General features: G+C 40.5%; 1 protein-coding gene across 1 annotated transcript in view; it reads right to left on the bottom strand.

The window, feature by feature from the left end:
• Positions 1-1,068: 1,068 nt before the first annotated feature.
• Positions 1,069-15,244, bottom strand: part of OTC (ornithine transcarbamylase) — a 29,525-nt gene continuing 15,349 nt past the window's right edge. The window contains exons 5-10 of the mRNA XM_065658573.1: positions 13,418-13,571; positions 6,330-6,452; positions 5,006-5,059; positions 4,747-4,896; positions 3,548-3,685; positions 1,069-1,128 (exon numbers count right to left, since the gene is read on the bottom strand). Of these exons, the coding sequence (XP_065514645.1) occupies positions 1,069-1,128; positions 3,548-3,685; positions 4,747-4,896; positions 5,006-5,059; positions 6,330-6,452; positions 13,418-13,571 (679 nt within the window). The remainder of the gene's footprint in view (positions 1,129-3,547; positions 3,686-4,746; positions 4,897-5,005; positions 5,060-6,329; positions 6,453-13,417; positions 13,572-15,244) is intronic.

The raw sequence follows: 15,244 nt of genomic DNA, 5'->3' as shown, positions 1-15,244 counted from the left end.
TTTTTCAGCTGGTCAGAAAATGGAAACTCCTTTGCAGAATTTTTAAAAAATCACAGACACCGTTTCAATATTACAGCAGGAAAAAAAATCAACAGTCTTGAATCTATTTAGAAACAACAAAGAAGGTGATTTTGAATAGTTCTCAAAGCATAACCTGAAATACTAAACGCACATATCCAGTCATCATAAAAACCACAAATGCCATTAGTGTATTTACTACAAAGAAGGAACAGCTGAAACATACACCGTGTTACAGTGCCAGACAAAATGCAGCAAATTCTTTCTGCAAAGGAGCTGTACACAGTTCCATCATATAGTGCCCCTCATGTTTGCTTAGAAAAAAAGAAATAGAAACCTTGCTGCTTCAGCCAAAATCCTGTTTAGGGAGTGAAGGTCTAGGGGAGATGGACAAAGAGTGAAGTAGTTCCTTCCAGCCATCTCTGTCTGCTGCATCCAGCCCTGGGGAAGCTGCTCTATTCCAGTTCTGCAGCAATATCCTCCCACGCCAGCCCACAGGAATGTCATGGAGGAAGATAATGCTCACAAGGTCTCTGTATTTTCTGTGTCAAACAGGAGTGGGATTTGGTGGTTGGCTGGAGGACAGAAACAGGAGCCAGGGTGCCCGGGAAGTGCAGGCAACCAAGGCAAACTAAAGTACTGCTTCTCTGCGCACACTTCCTGAGACCAGCACTTAAATGGACAAGTTAAGGGAGAAGTTTATGTCTGTCCTGTTACACTGTATGAGTTCCAACACACCCATGTGTGGCCATGCTAAGCCTATGATGCCAGCAGAGCCAATCATTAAAGTACAACCTAGGAACATTTTCCGTGATGCTGATCACTAGAAAGGATAGCCAACGTGGAGCATCAAGATGAAAAGCAGCTTTTGAAATGGTGTTTGCTGTCTTGAACATTTTCACGAATGTAATGCAATATTATACAGCTAACTATACAGTTTTATTAAAGAATCATTCATAGCCTTGATCCTTTCTGAAGAAGATCTATGTATTTGCAGACCAGAATATTCTGCCAATGAAGAATATTTTTCTCTTGGCAGGAATCCAAGCATCAAAACGTAGGCTTTTGTAGCTGCGGTGAGTAATCTGTCAGCAGGGAAACCATGACAGCCTAGAGGAGAAAGAAAAGAAAAAATCCAATCATATTGGAAACAGATACTCCATAAAAATAAATAAGGGGGAAATATTTTCCAGGTCTAATGTCTTGTGTTGAAAATTATTGTCCTGCCAAAAAACTGCACACTTAGATTTATTTGCTAGAATTTCTGATGATGAATCAGAAAAGAGCTGAAAATCAGTTAGGATGTTCTGTATTGTAGCTGATAGGTTTTCTCAGTGCAGACAAAATACATTAATGGACAGCCCAGGAGAAATTCAGACAAAGCATTTAGATCAAATGCTGAGGCCTTTTTGGTGTGTTGTACTGTATCCTCAGCTACTACTAGGAGATGCTGTAGGCACCCAAACAGCACACAGATTTGCTTGTGGATTTCAGCAGAAGTTCCATTAGCATCAGTGAGAGCCATACTAGAACAAGAACTTTGAAATTTATCGCAGTTTAGCTATACTTTCTGTGGTAAAATATGAAAAACCCTCAGCAAGGTTAATAGTGTGTCATCTACCCCTCCTGCCCTCCCCTGGTACTCCAACAAACCTTTGGTATGGCTGCAAAATAGGAGTGGCAGCTCAATAAGACATGGTGTTGCAGCAGCTCTGCCATCCTCCCCACACCTATGTACAGCACAAGCTCCATGCTTGCGTGGTTTTGACAAAGTATTACCCACTTCACACTGTTGTTATTTCACAGCAATGTCTGGCTGCAAATTGTTATTTTGGCCCAGAATTGGATTTACAAGGGTCCTCTGGGGTTGTGGTCTTGTTGCCTGTCCTCCCTTTCCCTTCATTGTGATGGGAGTCCCAAGCGCACAGCGGGGACTGCACAGACAGCTGCCCATAGAATCACAGAATCATTTTGGTTGGAAAAGACCCCAAGATCATCGAGTCCAACTATTAACCTAACACTGGCACTAAACCATGTCCCTACGAACCTCATCTACACATCTTTTAAGACCCTCCAGGGATGGTGACTCTGTCACTTCCCTGGGCAGCCTGTTCCAATGCCTGACAACCTCTTCCATTAATAAATTTTTCCTAATATCCAACCTAAACCTCCCCTGGAGCAACTTGAGGCCATTTCCTCTTGTCCTGTCACTTGCTACTTGGGAGAAGAGACCAACACCCTCCATGCTACAACCTCCTTTCAGGTAGTTGCAGACAGCGATCAGGTCTCCCCTCAGCCTCCTTTTCTCCAGGCTGAACAGCCCCAGTTCCCTCAGCTGCTCCTCATCAGACTTGTGCTCCAGACCCCTCACCAGCTTCATTGCCCTTCTCTGAGTGTCACAGCTGCCCTCAGCCCTGCTTGGAACTACAGCAGAGCAAATAATTTGTTTTTCAGTTTGCTGTCTGAGCTGAAAGTGGTAGAAAATAACAGATAAACAAGACCCATACACTCATCATTTTTTAGCTTGATAAAATACAAATACGACATTTTTCTTACCCTCAAAAATGTGCAGCTGGAACTCAAAAGAAAGGGTTTATTTTCTTTTTAAAAATATATTATTTAACGCAATTAGAAACATTGCAAAATTAAAATAAAAATATGAGCACTTTTCTGAATTTTATGGCCAAAACTATGAATTTAACGCAAATTTGTTAATAATTTTGTCCATGTCCAAAATCTGAGGTTTTGATAAATACAATACTCAACTACTTATTCACTTGGAGCACATCTAGCATTCATTGGAGAGCTACGACAATGCCATTTCTCTTTTTTTTTTTTTTTTAACCTCTGAAAGTTTTCTACCAGTTTTTGTCAACATGATGGTTCTAAAGCTGACAATAAATAACAGGCTACTGAGATCTGGCAGTAATTTTCTGCAGTTCTAGGAATGCCGAGAGGGGAGTTATGGTTTATGTTAAATGCCAAGTGTCCTCTCATGGTTCCCATGCATCACACACAACTATCCACACCATAACTTTTCAGGGTCCTTTAAAACTTTGCTCTTGCAGCACTTTCTCAGGGAAAGTTCCCATCAGTGTCAGTGGCAGTTTTTCCTGAGAGAAAACTGCAGAATCTCTAGCTTCAAATGTTTGGGAAATCATAGTTTCTAAGACCAGTCCCAGGGACCTTAGAATTTAACGTGTTTTAAAACTGAGCAGCTGAGTTAATCACTACAGTAAACCCAGTGATTAAAATTAAAAAAAAAAAATCACAGTCTATACTATAGATATCACTAGGCCAAGAAATGGCAGATTATCGTCAAAATAGCTCCCATTTGTCTTTAGAAGTCTTTGTGCCTGTAGTCAAAATTGTGATGTGCTGTGGGGTGCATTTCAAACATATGTATTAACATTTCCTATTTATTGAGGAACCAAGCTGAATCCAAGCCTGTAGTGTAAGGCAGAACAGAAGCTGACCCTAACCTGTAACTAGTGTTATATTCTTTTTTTTTTTTTTTTTTTTTTGTTACCATAATTGTCCATTTTCTGTTTTCAGCCTCCTGGAAAACCAATGACTGTGGGGAATAAAATACTTCATCATCAACTTCTTCAGGTTTTCTGGGTAAACAATGTAAAAAAGTCCAGTTGGAAGCAGCAGATTTTGCAGTCTGTAGATCAAAAAACATATAAAAATAAAGACATGTAGGAGGACATTAATAAAATCCTTTACTAGTAAAAAGGTTAACAAATTTTATATTAGCTCCCACTCTAGTTACTTGGATAATGAACTCAGAAGAATTCCACTAACTTCAAATGAATTCCTCATCTCTGAATATGATGGGAATATCCCGATTTAAGTCAGTAAGAGTTCAATGCTGACTTCACAGAAATCTAATATTTATTTCTATTTTTCTAGCTTTAGTAGAGGAGTAAAAGCCCCAGTGACCTAGTGGATCAGTGAAGTGCAATCTTTATTTTAAAACCATACAGTAATATAACACTATTGATAATTGCACCAAGAACATAGTAAACCATGATTGCAAAGGCTATATTTTTTTTTCTTTTGATATTGTCACTCATAATATATTGATCTAACACCAATGAACAATGCATTACAGCATTTTAGGCCACATCAGAGACATACCCATCAATAGTATTTTGTGAACTTCTGTCAAAATACTGTCAATTAAAGCAATAATTCTATCAGCAAGGAAAATGTCTTTTTTATCTTGGACACTTTATAGTTTATGACTTTATGTTTTCTCTATCTGATTTTGTACTGATGAGAATTACAAGTAGATTATTTTAAAGACATACACTTAATGCTTTATCCATTGACAGATATAGATAAAATTGCCCCAAATGCAGCCCAGGCATTTAAGAGTCAATCTGTGAGCTGGTCATTCGAAATAAAATACAAGGGATCATTTCTGGTAGCAAAGAGAAAACGCAAAGTTAGAAACAGTTTTTAGTCATAAAGAAGTAAAGGGTCAGCTCTCCTGCACATGTTCTGGAATTATATCTCACTGGGAAGCTCTGAAAGAGGCCAAGCCATGTGAAGTGTATAAGATAACTTGGGCTTTTTTAACTTTGTTTTTCAAGCTGGAGGGAGGTTTGCATGGGATTGTTCCATGGCCCCACTCAAAAAAATATCAGTGCTTTGCTGATATTGATTCTTATAAGTGCAAACTGTAAAAGCATCAACAGAAAAACAAATCTCAATTTTTACCTGCATTGTGATCTGATAACCTTGAAATGCCTTTAGTCTTTCTTTCTTTTCCTCTTCTTGTCCCATACTTATCCATGTATCTGTAACTAAGACATTGGCACCGTCCGCAGCTTCCAAAGGATCTGTTGTGAGAAGTAACTTGGTACCATGCTAATGTGAATAAAATAAGGAAGATCAGGAAGACAAGAAACTTCATTTTGCTTTATAATGCAAATAAACTATTCAAACCACTCTACCGGGCTATTTCTTCGGCTCCTACCTCTTTGAAGTACTGTTCAGCTATTTCAGTTACTCTGAGGTCTGGTTCAAAGCCCTGCCAAAAGAGATGACAGGTAACATATCTGGAATATTGATAAGATTTTTACTGATTATTAACACTGGTTACAAAAATACTGATCAAACCATTTGGCATGGGAAGAAGAATGTCTTTCAGAACTGTAAAATTTGAGGAAATGATGTTGATGTTTTCAAAAGTTTATTTTGGAGATAAACTGGTGGAAAGTGTTCTGATATGGTAAAAAAAATGTATTTTAACAGTTACAGAATGAATTGCTTACCCATCATTTAATTTTTTGTTCCAAACTGTTAGGGAATAGAGGTGGTAAGCTTAGACTGTAAGGGCATAATCGTCCAAGTTTTCTTTTTTTTTTTCTGAGAGTCCCTGTTCAGGAGGCACCCAGCTCGAGCTGCTCTATGCTGTACCTTGCAAATAAATTATTTAATTAGGAAGAATTCCTGGAATCCATGCCTGAGTCTCTGCATCAGGAAACCTAGGGAAAAGAAACTTCCTCAACATAAACTGATTCTTTGTTTTATATTTTATATTTTATTACTTTGCAGCATTCTAAAAAGCTGCATCACCAATCTGAAACAACTTTCAATTTTTTTTGTTTTTTTGAGAGGAGAGGGCTTTGGATGACTTCACACTTTCTCAAATGGAATTGTCATCCTCCTTGATTTATGCTTCAGTCATTAATTACCCTCAGCCCTTCTGAAGTTGGCCTCAGAATTACTCCTGTTTTGAATCAAAATAACTGAATCAGGATTCTGAACCTTGATTCTGAAAGCTGACACTGAAGATGCTTGCAGGTACCCCTAGGCTGAGGCCCTTGGGAAGTATCTGAGCAGCTGAGACAAGTCCTGGGGTGCATCAAGATCAGCATTGCCAGCTGGGCGAGGGAGGTGATTGTCCTGCTCTGCTCTGCACTGGGGAGGGGGGGAGGAGGGGCAGCGCTGGTCTCTTCTCCCTGGTGACCAACCACAGAACCAGAGGGAATGGCAGGAAGATGTGCCAGGGGAGGTTTAGGTTGGACATTAGGAAAAGGTTCTTCCCGCAGAGGGTGGTGGACACTGGACCAGGCTCCCCAGGGAGTTGTCACGGCCCCAAGCCTGACAGTGTTCAAGAAGGGACTGGACAACGCCCTCAGACAGATGGTGTGAATTGTGGGGTTGTCATATGCAGGGACAGAAGCTGGACTCTGTGATCCTTGTGGGTCCCTTCCAACTCAGGACATTCTGCGATTCTATGATTCTAAGAACGGTTAAAGTTTGCTTTCCTTACTCCATGTGCATGGCTTTCTTACCTTGGGAGTCGCGATGCGCAGGTGCATTCCCAGCTTTGCAGCACTCGTCATGATGGAGTGGAGGACGTTGTTTCCGTCCCCGATCCAGGTGACAGTGAGCCCCTTCAGCCCTCCATAGTGCTCCTGCCAAATGAATTGGACAGCCCTGGGGTTATGTTGCAGACAAGCTGAGCGAGCTGATGCCTGAGGTAGGAGGGATTGATCAGATGGGTCTGGTGCAAAGAAGGCTGGCTACCTGCAAATGCAAGCTGCATGGAACCGTGCCTTTGATTGAACTTACTGCAGCTACAAGGTGGTGAGGGGGGAAAAGCCCCCTATGTCTTACATGAAGACCCAAGTGCTGCAGCTTTCTCCAGTGAAGGACACATTGACACATATGCCATATGGTGAGGCCCAGGTTGAGACACACAGCACCAGACACACAGTAACTTTAGCACCAAAGCCATACAGCCATGGATTGGTGCCCTAAATATCAGTGAATGGCAGAAATTCTCAATTTAGAGGCAGTCCTAATGCCTAGGATAGCAGTTCTTCCAGCTTCCCCCAAATTGTGAAAATATCCCTATTCGGGTTTGCTCTGGCTTGGTTGTCTCTACTGGATGTAGGCCATGCCCTTAGAGTGCATTTTAACTGTCTCACCTGTACAGGACAGCAAAAAGCAACGCTTGGAAAGCAGCTGTGCCACTCATGGCCTGCAGAGTTTGCTCCCCTCATACGGCCGAAGAGTGGAGTGATTTTATTTAAGTGTGGACTACCTGAACCTGAAAGAGCATTACAGCATTAACTGTAGCTTTGCCTGATGGCACTTACAGACTGTACCTATGCAGCTACTGTGGCCTTCAGCCACCAACAGGTAAGGCCTACAGAGGAATAAGAGTAACAAGAGTTTCGTATTACCAGAGCAAGACAATTTGAGGCCTTTAGCAAGCCTTGTTTTAAATGTGTGTGTTTATAGGTTGATACAAGACATAACCAAATACTTCTTTATGCCTGCTCTGTACAACTCTGCCTCCTGACTGAAAGGAGTAAAAAATCGACGGAGAGCCTTTTATTCTTAGTTCAAAACTAGGGCATGCTACAACGGCATTGTTGTAGCTGGAAGCCAGACAGTGTTTCAACACTTTGTGTGACATGATTCAATGCTTGTCAGAGAGGATAAGCATCCACACTGTAGAGCTGCACTAACTGGTAACCTTGCAGGCAGTCGTAGCAAAGACACCAAAAGAAAAGGGCTGGGACTAGCCCCTCCTCTTCTGGCAGCAGTTTCTCCTAAACCAATAGTTGTGACATTGTTCCAGAACAAAGTTATTGGCATTCCTGCTAGTGACCACAATTTTGAGTCAAAAATACTAGCACTTGAAATATTGAATGACATTAAAACACGGCTGAAATATAAACCTAATAGAGTCTCTACGCTGCCTACACTTTAAGGGTTAAAACTACGGTATTGTAAAACTACCGCTTTTTCAGTTTAAGTTTGTTAGCAGCAGGGCCATTGGCAGAGGTTTGATTCAAGGGCATTTATAGGAGAGTAAACCAGGACTTTGTGGGCATGGAAGTTATTTCAGTGTAACAGCTCTGCAGGTCTCCAAGGATCTTTCAAAGTCCTTCCACATCTCCTAGCAATGGTGCTCCTAGGAGAAGGCTGAACTAAAGCATTTGTTTAAGGGGCTGTTTCCAGCTAGGGCTTAGCGATAGCTGAGACACGGACCCACAGCCAGGGGCAAATGAGACAGCCTGGATTTCTTTTGATCTTACTGTTTAAAAATAGGCATTGCAGCCTGTAATGCTCAACGTACTGACTAGTGAGTCACAAATATACTGCTACGTTAAATAACTTCCACCTTATTACCAGCTGCTACTCTACATTAAAAGAAGCACAGTGCATACTGTATGTTTTTCTCTGTTTTCCCAGGCTACTAGCTGTTACAGATAAAATATGTAGTACTGGACATGTCTATATAATGACTTTCCATATGTACTCCAAATTGCAAAGCCACATCTGCAGTGACTACTGTATAGAGTGGACATAGCTGAGCTAATCTTAATTAAGATGTTTAGCTAAGGGAAGAAGTCATAGACAAGGCAGAATCAAGCTGTGTGTGTGCTAGTGGAGCCTATTTAATATCCTGTGCTAAGCTTTATGCTGCCACTGGTACATTGCTGCTGTAACTCAAACCTCTTCATCTGAAGCCAGCTCTCTATGACAGTGACTGTACTGCTTATACACACACATCCTCAGCTTCCAAGAAAGATGAGATGATTGTGTTGATCAGAACCAGAAAGCTTTGAGGCAACAGGAAAACTACTGTATATGAGACACACATTTTTTCCCCTGTTTTATAGTATCTGTTTCTACAACTGCACAGAGAAGATCCTGCTAAAAGTGTTTTGTCATGATGGTAATGCTTTATGTTAAACCAGAAACTTTACAATACTTGGTGATCACCTGAGCCTCTGAAGAAATTTTTCCCCTTACATCCCTCCCCAATTTTTCCAAACTCTGTTATATTGATGTAGACTTTTAACTGCTTGGGTATTCTGTGGTTTCTCTACATTTGGAACCTGACTTAAAAATATTTATATTCATAGTAAAGCCATACAACAAATAGCACGTTTAGAAAGTCTAGACTCCTTTTCCCATATGAATGCCTCTTTGGAAAACTAGTGATTGCTCTCTCACGCTACAAAACTTGGCTTTGCTGTTCTGATGAAAAATCCCTGCTAAATAATTAATGTCAATTTTACAGTCAACTTTCTCATCCTCATGCGGCTTTTACAATGTTTCATTCTGTTCTTATCCATGGTTGCAGTGTATCAGTGTATCAAACCTTGGCAAAAAATAAGCATGCTCAGTGATTTAGCACTGCTGTATGTTTAGAGAAGGGTCGTTTAACTAACTAGGACATTCGTTTCTGCGTCTGCCTGGACTAGCTTCCAGCTAGGCTGAAACTCTGACACCATTATAGATTACTTCTGAAATGTTTGACCACAACAGTCATAACAGCTCTCAATTAAAACAAGCTTTTGAATAATGAATCAATAATCTGTCAAAATTTCAAAAGGAAAGCAGGGGACTAGTCAAAGCTTTAGCCCTTTGGGAGACAGTGAAATCCAGTAAATGAGAAACTGGACGAACTTGGATCTACTGGCTCTCGAACTGAGCTGAAGGCAGATGCTGGGCCAGTTATCTTTCTTATTCCCACAATGGTTTTTGTCATGGTTATGAAAACAGTCCAGATCTCAGTTGGAATTTCTAATTGTTAGAATAATGATGATGATGGTGATGAATTTGAAGACTATAATAATTTAAGCTCTTTGGGTCACACATCGAGAAGTTGAGAACCTATGGCAGCCCTTTTCAAGCTGGGCAACACTACAATTTGTTACACTATTTAAAAAATAATCACTGATGAATTTCTTATGCCAACCATTTCTTCCCGAAAAAGAAATTTCTCTTCAGAGCAGCGACATAAAAAGCTAGTGGCATATGGATCCACTCTAATTACCAGTCTGGCCATCCTGTAGTCAGCTACAAGTTAGCTGATTTGGCCAGTGACATTAATATCGATTGAATCGATGTCAATAACCGGTTCATCCCTGGAATACAAATTGAGTGATGCTGCCCTCCAGCCAAGCTTCGCAAAGCAGAAGTAGTGAGCCACAGCTTCTGCCCAGGAGACCAAGAGGCACTGGGTGGACTCAGCAAGTGTCTGTGACGTGCCTCCAGCACAGGCAGAGAAGTGCAGTGGCTCTGCCTGTGCACAGTACCAGCACAAACTCATAAAGCCCAAAGCCCCAAACCCTCACAATCAGGTTGCATAATGTTTACAGCCATTTATAGTGGGTTGTAACTCAAGAGCAAATTCAGCTCAATGCTACTTTCGAGAAAGAGGGTAGCATGTATGCTAAGAAAAACATCTCTCTTGGTGTAATCGAGGGCATTGATCCTGACAATGGTATTAAAGGGCAGAGCCAGTTTAGATGTCCAACGTGTGAGGGGCTCCAGGTTGCTCAGGAAGAAGGCATTGGGCAAGAGGATGCTGTACCTGAAGAATCTCATCCCAATATTCATGACAGAAGCACACTTTATGATCTGACAAGAACACCCTGAACACAGAACAAGAACTGACAGCCCTGAAAATAAACCAGCTGCATTGTTTGGGGAATGCAACAGACTGTAATAAAATAAACCCACTAAAATGCACCTGTGAAAAGGGAATCAGAAGCCATAAGCAAGAAGACATTCCGACAAAACAAACCAGGAAATTAGGCAGTTTCAGACTGAAGGCAAGTGCTCAAAGAGGATTCAAGAAGGCATATGACAAAATTAATAGGATTTAGAAAATGGATGAATAAAAATCTGCTAAGCATGAAGAGGGCCAGAGTGCATACAGTGCTTCACTGGCAAATGCAGCAGGAGAAAAAAAGAAGAGAGGGAAAAAAAGTAGATTTTGGGTACGTACTTACAGGAGGGAGGAGTAGATTCAGGCAGGAAAATATTTACAGAGATAAGGAAGAGACATCTTTAAAGAGAAATAAGCTGCACAAAATCTATAGTTAATTTAAATCTAAGGCTAGCAGTCTGTGCCACTGTTGTAGTTTGCATGTATGTATAAATAAAATAAATTGCCTTCACATTGCAGAAAAGCAGTCCAAATGTTATATATGAACTTTCAATGCATTTAAAAAATCAGTGGTGCTATTCAACATCCCTATATTAATCTTCATGCAGGCAGTATTCAGATAACATCTTTTAACTCTGCTGAAAATCCTACAAGAAGTTTGGTTGTGGTAAGTAACAACCAGGCCCTGTGGATCACACTTCAAATGTTTATCCTACTTCTATGACCTGGTAAAGTTCATTAGGTGACAAAAATGCCATTTTATTACATGTTACTGGCTGTAAGACCAGTCTTCTCCACCTCAGTGTACAGTGCAGAGAGGAAAAAAGGCAGCAGAGGGGCAGGTCAGAAAGGGAAAGTGCAGGCAGCGCCAACACCCACGGTGCAGCTGAGAGCTCCCCCCTGCCTGCCCTTCCCTCCTGGGTGAGAAAGGAGGAATAGAAAGTGGGTCAGAAAGCAGCGGTGCAGCGTGCCCTTGGCAAAGTGGGGCGGCCACCCAGCTGCCCTCTGAAGACCTCCTGACAAACTCTGGGCTAAGGAACATGCTGGAAAGACTGGGGAAGGTGGAGGAAAAGGTGCTCTGCTTATCAGGCTGACTGGGAAAGTGCTGCAAATTTTAAAAAGCTTCCATGGCTGTCCAAAAGCCGAGCCACTCCTTGAGATCTCTGTTAGTGCTCACTTTGTCATGTTACCTCTCTACCTCAAATGTTTCTTTTGTTTGAGCACCAGTTGTTATGGTCCTGTTTCCTCATCATTTAAAATGGGCAGAGACACTCTTTCCAAAGACATTCTCCCCAGTGCTCGGTGCAACAAGGACACACTCCTGCTGTTGCTGCTGCTCTTGGTATCCAAACGAAGGAAAAGGCCAGCCTGTGGGCTCATGTTCACCTGGAGCTTCTAGCATGGCTGCCCTATACAAGGACACAGTGGAGGAGGAGCAGAGAATGATCAACAGGGCATGTGCTCATGCTGCTGATCTCCAGAGGTTTCCCTCTAAGATCAGTGGAGAAAGAGATCTATCTCTAGAGGGTGATTGTGACCGAGACGCTCAGTGGTCTCTCTCATAATTGACTGGAGATGTAGTACAGGGCAACAGCACTCTGAATTTTGGTGCCGCAGTCAGTGGCCTGGATAAAACCAGGCTTAGGGGCAGAGATAGCAACAGTCATGTAGGCTATGAATCACAGATTATTCCTGAAGCCTGTTATTCACAAGTGATAAAATGCTAATAATTAAGGTGTTTGCAAGACAGAACCCCTCGCAAAACCCAACTGTAAGATTCACCTGCTTTACGGGTGTACACAGTGTTTAAATGAAATTATGACATTTAATCACCGATGACATTCTCATTACAGCTTATTGTCTTACATAATTTGAACAGTTCATTGAGGCCGGCTCGATGTCATCTCACATTCTGAGGTATGTGAAGCATTTTAGCCTCAAGTCCTTGGATTTTTGCTGGTCTCTTCACTTCAAGTATTGAAAATTTTATGAAAAATACTAATCAAGGCAAGGAAGAAGTAATTTTCACTGAACAAATGAGTCTTTCAGTATTTAAAGTTTAAGGTGTGAATAATTTAATATTACCCTCTCTAGATCTTTCCCACAAGCTGAATGTCCCATAGCAAAGTCTTTGACAGCTGAGAAACACAGCTGAATGGATCAGGAAAATATTCTGCCTTCCCTTTTTCAAGCAGTATGATTTTTATTCATTCAGAAAGTAAACAAGGTCAGAGGAGTTCATCATAGTTGTCAACCAGCACTGCAGTATAATACTCCTTTTTTATAAGCCAGTTACTCAATTGATTGTAAAACAGCATAGTCCTTCTGTTCATAGATAAACAGCTGGTATTCTATGTGTAAAACATTATCCTGATGTCAAATCAACTATTTCATTAGATTAAACTACAAAATATGATATTTTAAAACTATTCTTTGATGTGAGCGAAGTTTAAATAGGCTTAAGTGCCTAAGCACTAGGCATTTGCACTGGTAGCATTAACTGGCTTTTCAAATCAAACTTATTTAACCGATTTCCTAACATATGGATAATAATTCCTTTTAAATTATTCATAGGTTAGGGAGGAACCAAGAGTGAACTTCTGAGTTTTTTTAAGTCAGTAGAAAGACTTCCACTGGCTTTGGCTGAGCCAAGATCTCGCCTTTATCTTAATATGTAAAGCCCCCTGCACATTTTTTGAATTGCAGCCTAATTCCAATGAAGCACTTAATTTTATGCTTAACTTCAGTCCCACTGTAGCTGATAGGACTATGTAATTGCTTTAAATTAAACAGGTCCTTAATTATATTGCTGGATGAAGACCTCTTTAAATAACAAGTGCCATGTAATTAATACTTAGAAAAACCTAGGAATAAATTATTTTGAAACTGAGTTCCCCAAATACTTACCAAGACCAAAACTCAGCAAAAAAAATTGTTATTAAACAGAGACGATATTGTTACCTGAAGAGTTAGGTAATCAGCTAAAATCTGGAGAGGATGGTATAAATTGGACAATCCATTAATTATTGGGATCGTGGCTTCTTTCGCCATTAGGTCCAGATCATTATGCTTATAGACTCGAGCCAAGATTGCATTTGTCATACAGGACAGCACCCTAGAGGATGGCAGAAAATACCCAAGTCAAACATAATAAATATATCCTTGTTATACTCTCCAGCATGCAGCGCATAAATATTAATGAGAAGTGGTAATAAATAATTTTTTTTCAGCTATCTGAATAATTTATCATGGCAGTATAACACACTTAAATGCAGACATTTAACAAGCTGCTAATAAGTAAGCAGTTTTACTTATTAACAAACTATAGTAAGTAAATGAAAACTACTGCTGTATTTCACGTTATTTCTCTTCAGCATTTGATTGTAGCTACAGATGTAACATCCATAGATGTCAAGGTATCTGAACTAAGATAAGAGATTATGTGACACTGAACATTTGAAGAATTTGATAACTTCAGAAGAGATAAGGTATAAGACTTCTTGAGTGCTTTAGGAAAGAACAAATGTAGCATTGACTGAATAATACAGTGTCTCTGTATGGTAGCCTGACCTTTGGAAGGGTCAGGACTACAGATCTGTCTTGGATTACCACAATTATTTACTGATCTTAATGAACACAGAAACAGGAGGCCAACACCACCAGGCTGTTCTTCCTCCTGCCTGCACACCTGCGTATTGACACACATGGTATCAGCGTTAAAGTAATACCCAAAATTGAAATTCAGTATATGGATCAGGGCATGCAGGAGTCACTGTCCCACTCTGGCCTTAACCTCATTTGTCAAAGTGTGAAAGACTCAGAGATTACCATAGTGCATTAGCATAGTATACTTGGTACACTCTGGATCCTTTAGATAAATTAAATATGGATCGGAGCTCTGCATTTCTGTGTTTTAATCAGGCCCTGAAGCCTGACTTTGAAGTAGCATTTTGAGTGTTTTCATGTTATCTCTAACAGGACCTTAAAACAAAACAAGGAACAGACTGAATAGAAGAGTACGAAAAATCCTTGCAGTATCTATCTTTCTGATTAGCCATGAAGAATTCTGATATCTCCTCTTGTGGAAATATGGCTGTTAATGTCACGGCCTTTATGCAGACAAATCTCCTGATGAAGTCACTAATTAATATTTTCTACTGACACCAGACATTCCTCACACAAGCAAAACTCTTAAAAAATGTTTTGAGATTCCCTGTAGAGCTGTCTCTGAAGAAAAGACTCCTGATAGCAGCTACAAGTGAAAAGGAGGAACTGAGGAAAGTATTTACTGATTGCGAGGTATTGGAACAGTTGCTGTTTGTGCCATTATTTCTTCTTAACTCACTAGTTTCTTTTTCCATGTGTATGTGCTTATTCTAGCTTGAAGTGTGTGACTGTGGAAAATCTGTTCTGTTCTGAACTAGTGATCAGGGATGGGATGTATGGTCCCTTTTGTTGGCCATCTAGCACGTGTCCACTCTAAACAAGACATAGGCAGTCTCACCAGTCAAGGAAAAGAGGTAATCACACTGGGGAATTGCCCATTTTTATTAGACTTTTTTTTTAGGATGTCAAGACAGCTGATTCTTACCTGACGTGACTGAATTTAAAGAAGATGGTTCCTCTATAGGGTATGCCATTAGAGGAAATCCAGTCATAATCAATTACCAACTAGTGAAACCTTCTGGATATCCTTCCTTAATCTGTTAAAAGTAGATACTAGACTTGTTAGACACTTCTCAGCACGTCATCAGACAGCCCTTCTGCCAGCATTTCTAGATGTCATAT

This window comes from Caloenas nicobarica, chromosome 1 (genome assembly GCF_036013445.1).
Source record: "Caloenas nicobarica isolate bCalNic1 chromosome 1, bCalNic1.hap1, whole genome shotgun sequence".
Taxonomy (NCBI): domain Eukaryota; kingdom Metazoa; phylum Chordata; class Aves; order Columbiformes; family Columbidae; genus Caloenas; species Caloenas nicobarica.
This window is presented reverse-complemented; position numbering and strand designations above follow the sequence as displayed.